This window comes from Betta splendens, chromosome 8 (genome assembly GCF_900634795.4).
Source record: "Betta splendens chromosome 8, fBetSpl5.4, whole genome shotgun sequence".
Classification (NCBI taxonomy): Eukaryota; Metazoa; Chordata; class Actinopteri; order Anabantiformes; family Osphronemidae; genus Betta; species Betta splendens.
The window spans coordinates 6,784,704-6,796,855 of NC_040888.2; the positions used below are offsets into that span (position 1 = coordinate 6,784,704).

A 12,152-nucleotide genomic window follows, 5' to 3' on the forward strand; every position below is an offset into this window, starting at 1 on the left:
GAAAACAGAAAAAAAAAGAAGGGGGGGGGGGGGGGGGGGGGGGGGGGGTAGGTACGAGGGAGAAGGGGTGGGGCGGAGGAGGTAGAAACAAGAGCGATGAGAGAGGGGGAGAAGATGGCGGAGAGACGAGGGAAGGGAGCGCGGGGGGGGGGTTGCTGAGATTGCTCTGTCAGACTAAAGCTGATAGTAATCTACACGCCTCCCCAGCTATTCTATTAAGGCTGCTGTTAAGAAACCATCAAGAAAAGAAATTGTCTCAGCGCTTTTGTTAATCTGATTAGTGTATTATTATGAGCCAATAACTTAGTCAACTGTGCGGAGATTGTTTTAAGGCCGCGTGAAAACAGGAACGGGAGCGGAAGCTCCGCAGAGGCTTCACGCACCGTTGCGGCTGTACTGCTTGATGGTGGAGGCCGAGAGGTGGATGGCGCTGTCGCTGGCGTAGTTCTGGGGGAAGGACAGGTCCAGCAGGTCCATCTCCGTGTTCAGGACGTGCACCTCCAGATCTGTGGGCGGGAGGAGAGGGCGGGGGTGAGTGGGCTCACGCCGGACCCGGACCCGGATCCGGACCCGGACCTCGGCGGCGCCGCGCTCCCTTCTTACCCACGCTGGGGGCCCGGTCCGAGAAGCGGTTGCCGTACATGTTGTTGGCCAGCAGGAAGGCGCCCTTCTCCAGCACGTCCAGCAGCATGGTGGCCGTGTGGGCCTGCTCCGTGCTGTTCATCCCCTGCCACGACTCCAGCGCCTCTGGACGCAGCAGGTTGTCCACGGTCTGCACCACCGCCTGTCAGTATGAGAGACCCAGAACACCCACAGCTACTGAGGACGGGGAAACAAACCATTAGCTTTTAGATTAGTTATGATGAGTTCTGTGTTTTGTGTTGATGGAGCAAATTGGGAAGAGTTTTTCAAACAGACGCAGCTCCCAGACATCGAGTCTGACACTGGTTTTAGAACAGTCTGTTCCTGGTTAGTAATTTGATTTGGTTCTGGTTTTGTTTTGCCTGTTACTGGCCGTTTATTCTCCCGCACGAGACGAGCGCTTTCAGGAACGAGTCGTCGCTATTCCAGCCGGGTTTCCTCGAACCGCCACCACTTCCCCGCACTGCATTTATTGCTGCGCTGTGTCGGACATATTAGCATTCTATTTCACACTTACAATTCATTTAATGGCAATTTTGATGGTTGTATCAGCTATCCAATTTATTGGAGTAGCCTGCTTGATGAATCATGTAATTCTCTTGCTCAGACCTCTCAAAATGAAGGATTGACTGCTGCGTGGAATAAAAAGCATCGCCGTTAACAAAATGAATTCCACGCGCCGAGGAGAGAAAAACAAAGAGGTTTCGGTTCGTTCAGAGCTACTTTGTAACCAGTGCTGAGAATAATGGTCTGGTTACACACCACACAGCAGTCTTGACATTAACCCAACACAGATAAGCATTCGCGCTATCGCTTTACATTTTGCTGCGGACGGTCAAGGAACCCGGGAGCGCGCGAGTGCTGCGTTTCATGATTACTGAGAGGCAAACACGAGACCTTTTCATGATATTACATTACAGCTTACTCAGAAACAGAGATATTGCACAAATACAGCAAAGGCACGGAAGGATGTAGTAATACAAAATGTTGACTTTCTGGCTATCATCAAATTACATTTTCTCAGAGCCGCAGATTTTGCAGAGCTGCTTATTGTGCAACAGTGAGGCCGCGGCCGATATTACACAGTTAGGCTGTATCACAATGCGCCAGGGCTGAGATTACATCACAGACAGATGATTTCTACATTAGTGGAGACCAAAAAAAAGGCAAATGTGTGCTACAAAATTTCTATAGTTTTTAAAGAGGACGGATGATGTTGTCCTTTGGAGTTTTGATGGGATGAAAAGCCAATTTACCAAACTTTTTTGTTTAATTCCTGTGTATTTTACATTCTTTTTTGTCACATACTGTAGCATAGCCTCGAGGCTAACTGCAGACCTGTCACCCAATAACACAAATGATTTGTTTAAAATGGTTTGTCAGTATTGTCAACCAAATACTTTTTGATTGACAATACTGATTATTACTGATTATTGATTGATTAATGCGAACAACAGAAGCCACAGGAATCTCGTCCACAAACTCTAGTAAAGGACTCATCGCTGGCCAGTCAGTCTGAGTCACAGAGCGGTTCTGCTCCTCAGGCATGCAAAACAGGGGATAAAACAGGAGAGCTACCTGGATGTAGGCCCGGCAGGTCCGCTCTCGCTTTTGTAGCTAAAAGGGAGAAAACAAAGCTCGGAATTAAAGAGCGAAACAGAAAACAAAATGGAAATTAAAACTCGCTGCTATTTGCATGTGCACCACGAGGGCAAATTTGCGTTAACCTCCGCGTTCTTCTGCGGAGCGTATATTAATTAAGCTGCTGTTTGTGTATTCTCTTGCTGTTAATCTTTACCTTGTTGTAGTTTCGCGCCGCCGACTCCTTGTTCCCGGGCCTCAGGGCCTGAAGCTGGGCGTCCAGGATGTCCAGCAGCTGCTCAATGAGGCGCACGGAGGAGCTGACGTCCCCGGCCTGGATCCGACCGCGCGTGTGGTTCACCAGCTCGCCGGCTATGTTGGCCGCGTTCTCTCCACTCTTGATCTGCACGTCGCACAATAGGAAGGTGACATAAAGCGAGCGGCCCCATGAGCATGAACAGTGGCCACACACACTACAACAACACAAATGTCGAATGATCATGTGAATACTAATACCCCGTTCAATAGCCAGATTTCCCCAGACTCTCTCAGAACAAAAAACTCCTTAATATCAGCCCTCTTGCATCATTGTAAACAAAGATGGACCTTGTAGAACAAATTGTGAAGATTTTATTCTCCCCAGCGCCGTTTCACATGCAGCTCTTACCTTTAGCAACCACTTTGCAATTGCAATTGATTTTTGCCAGAAGGAGGAGGCATTATAAATTCCTCCAATGATGTTACTTCGCGACGTGTTGCTACTTATTCTTCCAGGCACATGCACAAACTCGAAAAACCCTTTAGGAAAGTCGGTCAAGGGTATGCATGGCTGCATATTCAGAATAATCAGACTCCTTCTGTACTGTAGAAACGCGGCCTGTTAATCCACACACTGTACTGCGTGTTGACTATACCTTTGTGGAACGATCTGATTATTCTAGTGCCTAGTCAGTAAAGGAAGAAATCATGGCATGCTGTCAGGCCCTGAGCCTAATTTAAAAAAATGAACCTAGCTGTAATTAAATCATATTAGTGAAAAAGAGAGTTAATTAAGTATTAGGAACAGATGCTTTATAATAAAGGACCACTTGAAATGAGTCTATATTTTAATCAGGTCAGCCTTGGAGATATGGTAATGTGTGTGTGGAGGTGGACAGGGAGGATGGACGGGGCACTGGGGCACAGCAGGAGGACAGACCCATGGCAGGGCTGGAAGGCTGCAGGTCTCACCTTCTGGGCCACCTGGTTGACCCACGGGGACGTGCAGTTGCTCAGGTCAGGGCCACGCGGGTTCCACATGACCTCCTTGGCCGTGCACTGGAACGAAGCAATGCCTGGAGACGGACACGGGGAGGAGGAGGAGGAGAACGGAGGGCCATAATGGAGAGATAATAAGCATTAGGCATGTGCAATTAAAGGAGAGCGTGTGAGGGGGAGGGATGAGCAAAACGTGTGATCATCGTTTTCCACTGGAGAAAAATGAAATGCAGTGAAGTTTAAAAATGGAATGCTAAGTGTTTAAGGATGAGAGGGAACGCGGAGGCAGGAGGTTGGAGGATGAAACAGAAAAGAGAAGAAGCCTTCCTGCTCTGACACGACTACGGCATCGCTGTAAAACACTGGGCGCGATGCCTCACCGTCACACACACACCTGAAGGGAAGCGACAGCCCTCGTTTGCAGCTACATTTCTCAGTTCGGTCGCGAGGGTTCGCAGAAGGGACACCACGTGGGGATAAAAGTCCCAGAGACGGGGCCAGAAAAAACAAGGGGGAGGAGAGAGACCGCAGCGACAGAAGCAGAATGGAGCAGATGAAAAAGCAAAGTGCAGGGACGCTCCGCAAGTGTAGCAGGATCAGAGCAGATGCGGTCCCGCATTTCATACCCCGTTTTTTCTTTCTTCTCTGTACTCTCCTCTATCGACCACAGATCGGGCGAGAGCGCGCTGCCAAGATGCTGCAATTACGCCAGCTGCTAATTTTATATTACCGCTGTTCTCATGGAGAGAACATACAGAAACGGCACGCGGCATTAGAGAGGAAGATGGAGGGAGATGCCTTTTGAGTGTGACTAAAGGGAGCTTTTTGATGGCTGCATGTTTAGAGGTGTAGAAGCTAGCATGGGGGGGGGGGGGGGGGGGGGGGGGACGCCTGCGTTGCCTGGTCTTTCATTGCTTTCAAGCGGCTCCGTTTCGGCGGGAGACGAGACTTTCATTTGTGGAGGACGGCCTTTCATCTGCGACTCCTCTGGGGCCGACGCCTGCTGGTGGGACCCGTGCGGGGACAGAAGAAGACAACACTCGAAAAGAAAAAAAAAAACAACAAAACAGGCGAGAGCGACAGCGCACTGATGACACGGCAACGCGCTCAGAGATGGAGTCGCTTCACACACCAACACAAGCATGCGGCGAGGACGAGCGGTGGAGTAGTAGTAGTGTAGTAATACACGTGTCCTCACCTAGAGAGCCTTTGGGACATGGACGGTCCACCGTCTCCCCTCGCTGTGTGCTGGGCCACAGGACACCACGCTCCATCTTGGACTCGCACACGAGCGACTCCGGGCCCTGGGCGGGGTGCGGCGGGCGGCGGGTGACGGGAACGGTGGCGGTGATGGGCCGGAGGTCAGGCTGCTTGTTGATGGAGCCTATGGGGCGCAGGGTGGGAGGCAGGGGGCGGGTGGTGGAGGGGCTGGTGCTGGAGGTGAACGGTCGGGCGGGAAGTGTGGTGGTGACCTGCGTGGTGGTCAGAGGCCCTGAGGGGGAGGAGTAGAAAAGACAGAGGAGGGGAGATCGTTGGTATTTGAGACAGCGAACGTCAAAGGAGGCGAGAACCACAAACGCTGGGGTGACAAATGCTATTTTGAGCCTCTCTAAGCCTGCACTCCAGAGAGAGAGAGGAGGGGTAGGAGGAGACGGGGAGAATACATCATCACAAGACGCCGGGTAAATAATTGATCAAGAGCATGAGCGCAGTCACCATCGCTAACAACCCGACCTAATGCGCGGATAAAAGCAGCGCATCACGACTACAAAATCCCAACTGATCAAACGCGGAGTCAGCGCGCGGCTCTGCGAGCGCCGCCGCCCATCTGTCTCCGTCTCGTCCCTCCCTGGGCCTCGTGCGGGCTTTTATGCAGCTCCGACGCACGGTAAATCCAGCCTCCCCTCTTCCAGTATATTGATGGACCGCAAAAAAAACGCAGTGTGCTGTTTTCCTTTGATCCGCTCCCTTATTGTTTTAGAAGAGCTCGATCATTAGCCGTGACACAGGAACGCGGATGTGATACTCGCACCTGGGAAGGCGCTCTGCGGCGTACTCTCACGCTTGTAGATTACGTCACTGCGTGTTTGTGCGATGGCTCACCCACGGTGGGGTCCGGCGGGCCGAACTCCAGCGGGTACCGCAGCACGTTGTAGTTGTTCCACACATAGAGCTGGTTGTCCCGCGGGTTGTAGTCCACGGAGGAGATGTACTGGTAGGGGTTGGGGAAGGGGATGTTGACGGGCTCCTCGCGCGCCCGGTTGGTGTTATAGGCGTACATGATCAGGTCCCCGCCCGCCTCGCTGTCGTCGTCCTGGTAGACCGAGCGCACGGCGTAGAGCACGCCGCACGCCATGAAGGCGTTGGACGCCATCCTCTTATCGAAGCTGGTCTCCCACGTGCCTTCGAAGCGCAGGGTGTACGGATTCACCTGCCGGCGGTGGAGATGTTGCGTTTATTATTTCAACTCTGCTTGTGGCTCTCTACACAAAAGTCTCCAGCAGCCTGTGATCACTGTCTTGTTTATTACTCTATGTCCCCATAGCTCACGCGGGGCTTGATATAATAGATGGATAGTTTAACTTATACAGTTTGAAAAATAATTTCCTGGTAAGGTCAAAAGCAGTGATAACAAATGGGGCCTGTCTTTCTGGGCAACACATTAATTCAAGGCCCTGTTTGTTTGGAAACCTGCTGCCTTGATTGAAGAAAAACTCCAAAAAACAAAGAAGCAGTATTAAATATGAATGCTCCAAAGTTCACGATGATGGATCGTGTGTGAGTCTTTAAAACAATGCTGTATGATAATCTGGTTGTGGATAGAGATTAGCTTACAGCTAACGATACATTTAACACATAACACATATATTGAGGAATAGTTTTAGGTTACTATGGGATTTGAAATTCCATTTTGCAGGTCTTCACATGAGCTCTTTTCTGCTCAGCAATATCATTGATCTCATTCGCCAGCGCACTTGTGTAATCACAACAGTAAAGGGCTTCGTGTGCGACATGTGACCTTTTTGCCCGACTAGTCAGATGCGATTTTGACATAATCCCTTCCTGAATTCATAATCCCCCGTCTCATCCCCTCGCGGCCCACCTGGCTGACCACCAGCCGCCCGTTGTTGGACTCGGTCGCGTAGATGACCCACAGGCCATTCTCATCCACGGCCAGGTCGATGTCCGACTTCCCTCCCCAGCGGTAGGGCGAGGTGTCGTGGTAGTTGGCGTTGGTGATGATGGCCTCCCCGCTCTTGATGCGCGTCCGTAGGTCATACTTCACTATGTTCCGGGTGCGTTCTTTGTTGTAAAACACCGCGCCGTCATACACCACGAACCCCGTGCCGTCGACTCTGTTGGGCAACCTGTCGTTGTAGAGAGAGAGAGTCACACGGGTGGCGCCAAAAATCCCGGAGATCCCAGTTAATTCTGCGAGACACAAGGCTGCAAGACAGCCTCACGGTGCGCAAGCTGACACCTCAGTGGGACAACTTTCTCTGCCACCGTCTCTACCCACATCAAAAGCCAATAAGTCAATAACGTAGCAGATGTTATTTGATCATCCAGAATGGCAGGAGGCCTCACTTGTAGGTGGTGGTAGCTCGGTTCTGTTTGAAGTCCTCCCAGGAGGCATACTCGTACAACGTGTCGGTTCGATAGGGGGTCCAGGGCATGACGTAGAGCCGGTCCCCGGACTGCAGCGGGTCCTTGCACCACGCCCCGGCCTGGTGCTCCGCCTCCTGCAGAGAGCTGGCCGCCTGCACCCGCAGGAGCGTCCCCGGACACACGAATACTGGAGCAGAAGAGGGGTGTCGGAGCAAAGAAGGGAAGGAGAGGGGGAGGGAGAGATAGAAAATGAAAACAAAGCATTAAAAAATAAAATATATCATGGAGATGGATGGGGGGGGGGGGGGGGGGGGGGGTGTAGAACGGGTGAGACAAGTTGGGGACGAAAGAAAGATGAAGGTAGATAAAAGTTTCGTGAGAATTGAAAGGGAGACAAAGAGTAAGAGGAGAATGGGGGAGAGGGGAGAGACAGGGGTGAGGTGAGGTATATTATCAGATTTAAAATGAGGGGACATATAAAAGCTCATTTGTAGAACATCAGCACTGTGGCCGCGAAGCGTCTGAATATGATAAATGGGAGATTTCTGGCAGCCGCCGCAGCTTAGAAGTAGGTTCTAATCTAATTTATCCTGGCCTACATTTTTTGATTGTGCATTTTCTATTTCAAAGGCCTCTGTGTCGGTGCTCGGCTACAGGGTGGCGCAACGGTAATTGCGGAGCCTGTTTTATTAGGACTCAAATTTGGCTCTCAGTCAAGAGTAATGTCTCAAAGAAAAGCATCCTGGGTGAAAGATGTGAGCTTGGCTGGGTTGGAAGTAGGAGACAGACACGGAGATAGGAGTACTCGGGAAACGTCACACACACGCACACACACACACACACACACACACACACACACACACACACACACACACACACACACACACACACACACACACACACACACACACACACACACACACAAAGGATTTCTTTTAGGCAGGTGTAGGTCATCCACTGGGAACTGGTATAAATTGGCTTGCTGATGCAGTGTGTCAGGGAGGGTGCCCTGGGACCACCAGGTGTGTCAGGTGATCTATGAGGAAAGCTGCTGGCATCCTCGCCACTCTGACATCACAGGGCTACCGACCACAAAGCACAGGAGCGAGCGAGAGAGAGAGAGAGAGCGAGAGAGAGAGAGAGAGCCATGGAGTTGGAGGCACTACAGAATAAAACAGCTGAGGAGTCCCCCTGTTTCCTCTGCCAGCGCATTTATGTGGCTCTCTGGCTCAGGGTTGCGACAGAACCAGACACCTGCTGGTCACCTCATGATTGAACGCATCTCTGAACTAATTGGGCGCTGCAGGGGCATTTGGACGAAGATGACATGCAGCACACAAAGATGCACATAGCGCCATCCCAACAGACAAAGAGGCTAGTACACAATCAGCTCCCACCAGCACAGACATACAGTGTCACACACTGGCTGTTAGAGTGACGGATCAGTCTGGGCTCAAACGCTCTTGAATATTGCATGCAGTCTGGTGCAGGGGCAGAATCATAATAGAGAAATGGAGGCGCTGCTTCAGCCTTCACAAAAATCCAGCTTTCCCTTTTTGCTTTCCGTCATGCTGGTGTTGACAGAGGCTGGTGATCTGTGGTGCAGGCCCACTTAGGAATTTGCCTGTTCTGTCTGAGGAGGTCCAGCGGGGACTACGACTGGCAGCCAAACAAGAATCTAATCAAGCCCAGGCATAAACAAGCCCCATGAATGCAGCCTCTTCACAGTGACGAAGCTTGTCATGGCACATTGTTGAACCAAATTGCTCAAAAGCTCCGACGCCTGAGGTGTTTGCTTTCCAAATATGAACGTGGGTGACTAAATATGCGATATAACGTTCTGAGCAGTGGTTAAATCCAGCGTTTTTAGTGCGTTGAACAGTTTCGACACCATTCACGAGCATCTTGCCAGCCCTTCCCACACCACAATCACAATCAAACGACGTCATTATCAATCCACACACAGCACGGGAGTTAAAGCTCGACAACCTCTCACATACAGGCCGCATAGAGTGGGGCATTAATAGAATAGAATGCTGTGGGGCAGAAGAAATAACCAAGTAGGACACTGCTTGGAAAAATACACATCTACTGTAAATAGAGAAATAAACAGCATGCAGAAAAGCAGTGCAGCAGCTCTGCATGTAGGTGACCCATAAACAAAGCGAGGAGCACGCTCCCTCAAGGTAGAATAAAGGACAAAGAGGCCAGCATGCAACCGTCGTTACAATGGGAAGCAGAGTAAACACGTAATGTGGAGCGCTTTGCAAAATCGACAATAAAAGCGCAAGTCTTTTGAAAGACAGAATTGTTGCTCCACGGTGAGGATTCACGCGGGCAAATCGTCCAATCATTAGTGGAGATTCTTACGAGACGAGCTATGTAACCGGCACGATACAAAGGCTTCTGAAGAGGTAGACACTAAAAACTGAACAATCACATAAAACTGATCAAGAGGCGCAGAGACCCTGCTAGCAAACATTAGAGCAATCTAATCAGCGCATGCGGATAAACACACAGAGAACGCACAACCACCTCTGGCTCCAAACTGATATTTACCCTCGATCCACAACCAGAGTTCTGTTTAACTCTAATACAGCGTGATCTCTGCTGGACTCATCATGTCTAGAACGCCGCAGAGAAGCATAGACTGTCACCCTCTGCCTTCCTCCTGCTTCCCTCCTCCAGCGCTGGCTGCCAGTCACAGCCTTGGACTGTTCTAATGAACTGGTCACTGGGTGGGCTCCGTGTCAACACGTGCACATACAAACACACTGACACAAACCCTGCATATGAGGCTCCATTACTGTACCTCTGGCCTGCACACTTCCTGGCTGTCTATGCTTATAGTAACTTCAGCAGCCAAACCTTTGAGTCTATGGTACAAAAGGATATTATGATCATAGTTTGAATGAGGTATTAGGCATTAGGCCTAAGTCTTAAGATTAGGCATTATCCTTGTCTGGCTAGAGCAGGTTAGCCCTAGTATGCGCCATCTAGGATTATATGAGATAGTTAGATTAATAGATTAATCCCTGCTTGGAGGGTGGGTGGAAATCTTGTCATGATCATCCCAGTGAATTCACCATGGCAGCGCAGACACAACACTTATTTACCCTACAAACTAGCCAGATGGCTAATGAAACTTACCTTATCAGGGATTAAAACCCCGGCTGTAGCTATCACACTCTAGCACGCCAATTAATGCCACGCATACAGGAAATGCTGCTGTAATAATTGAGTATTTATCTCTCTAATCCCTTTCGCTGTCACAGGTCAGCTGCTACTTGTCGATACGTGGCTGCAATATGAAATGATAAAAACACCAGAAACTTGCTGGGAATGACAGTAAACGTCTGCCATTAGTGTCTGGGAGCAATTTGTGATCGACTGGCAACGCAATTAAAAAGGAGCGCTGACAGCTTTGTGCCGAATTTAGACTTTGCGCTCGGGTTCAGCCCATGGTGTTTCCGTGTTTGATGTGACAACATCATGGCAATAGTTAATGTGCATCTTTGATGATCTAAACACCCCCTGCCAGTGTTTGGCAGCTGCTTCCAAAGTGGCCCCCTCATGCTAGTTCTGGTATTATTATTTTTGTTGGGCTGCAGGGATCTGCTTGCCCAAGTCTTCCTCCAGTCCACAGTCATGGCTTGCTCACAGGATTGACTGCTGAGAGCATGCTGTTCTAATTGAATCCCACACCTGTTACTGGCAGGTGCAGCACACAGGCAGCAGGGGGCAGGATGGAGCACGTGTCCATGCAGGGCAGTTCAGGATACGTTGTCAAATGTGCAGCGGGTCCGTGTGTATGGAAGCGTGTTCGTGTGTGTGTGCGTTCGTGGCCGGACATCTATGCAGCACAGAGAGAGGCGGAGAGAGAGACGAGAGCGCGAAGGCGGAGGTGAGCTTGTTCCGTGTGCGCAAACAAGAAGAACACAGCGGAGCGGAGCAAGAAAGTAAAGGTTATTTCCTGTGAAATGAGAATTAGGAGTGCGTTAATCTGCTGAGGAGCGACAGAGAGAGGAAGAGAGACACCGGCGGCAAGGGGGCGGGGCTCCCATTGTGTCTCCACTTCCTTTTTAGAGCACACCTGGGGTGTGTGTGTGTGTGTGTGTGTGTGTGTGTGTGTGGGGTTGGGGGGGGTCAAGGCATGGGAGTAAAAATACAACACAGTACCAACAGCCTTTCACAGGAATAAACACACGGACATACAGGACACACACAGCCTCTCAGTCAAGTACACACTGTCCAGACAGCGGAGGAGGCAGGTGTCAAAATGGCACCTTTATCAACTCCAACATTCACCCCAGAGAATACCCTTCACTGAGACCAAAAGCCGGCAATGGCAAAAGATAGCGTTCCTTGAAAGCACCGTCTTATCTGCCCTGGAGTGAAGCTGACACTGAGTGACGGGAAAGTTGATTGGGACGTGGCTGCAGAGGCTACAGGCTGCAGATACAGTGGACAAAGGGGAGGTTTGGCCTGTGCTGACGGACCGGGGTGTGGGCGGTGCTCTAACAGCACGGCTATTGTCTATAGCATTAGCGTAGCCTGCCATTACTCTGCGTGCGCCTCCCGTCTGGCTCCTGCTCTGACTCAGGCCTCCCAGAGGTGCTGTCTCTCCGTGTAACAGACCTGAAATCAGCCGCGGCGTTTTGTATTCATGGCCAGCTGCTGCGCTCGCTCGCTCGCTCGACGGCGCCGCTCGGAGGCTCTAACGCTGCAACGGCGACGGCGTCTTCGCGTACAGTCGATGCCGCGCCACAACAGGGCGTCTGCGCCGCGTCGGTCACGTGACCGCGCTTGTGTGTGCGGCGGGTCATTCCTAATGAGGCGACGCTGCCTGACTCATTGTCTCTATAGCGACCGCTCTACCTCTCCTCTCCATTCACAGCCATGCTTTGTGTTCGCCCGTCACATGATGCGGTGGCTTTTCACTCATTCCCTCTCGCCTTTTTTTTTTTTTTGCAAATCGCAGGTAGACACTGTTTGTGCGAGTGCGCTTATCCACCCCGCTCTCCATGGAAACACCATGATTGTGCACAGTAGTCTAAAACTAA

General features: G+C 50.8%; 1 protein-coding gene across 8 annotated transcripts in view; it reads right to left on the reverse strand.

Annotated features, from left to right (window-relative positions):
- adgrl1a (adhesion G protein-coupled receptor L1a) overlaps positions 1-12,152 on the reverse strand; it is a 77,570-nt gene that overhangs the window by 13,275 nt on the left and 52,143 nt on the right. For 6 of the 8 annotated variants that reach the window (XM_055510650.1, XM_055510645.1, XM_055510646.1 and 3 more), the window contains 9 exons: positions 7,069-7,276; positions 6,584-6,848; positions 5,584-5,911; positions 4,679-5,095; positions 3,454-3,557; positions 2,441-2,626; positions 2,221-2,259; positions 604-784; positions 384-506 (listed from right to left, as the gene is read on the reverse strand). In XM_055510650.1, coding sequence (XP_055366625.1) covers positions 384-506; positions 604-784; positions 2,221-2,259; positions 2,441-2,626; positions 3,454-3,557; positions 4,679-5,095; positions 5,584-5,911; positions 6,584-6,848; positions 7,069-7,276 — 1,851 coding nt within the window. The remainder of the gene's footprint in view (positions 1-383; positions 507-603; positions 785-2,220; positions 2,260-2,440; positions 2,627-3,453; positions 3,558-4,678; positions 5,096-5,583; positions 5,912-6,583; positions 6,849-7,068; positions 7,277-12,152) is intronic. The other 2 variants (XM_029160085.3, XM_029160084.3) reach the window with 1 other exon arrangement.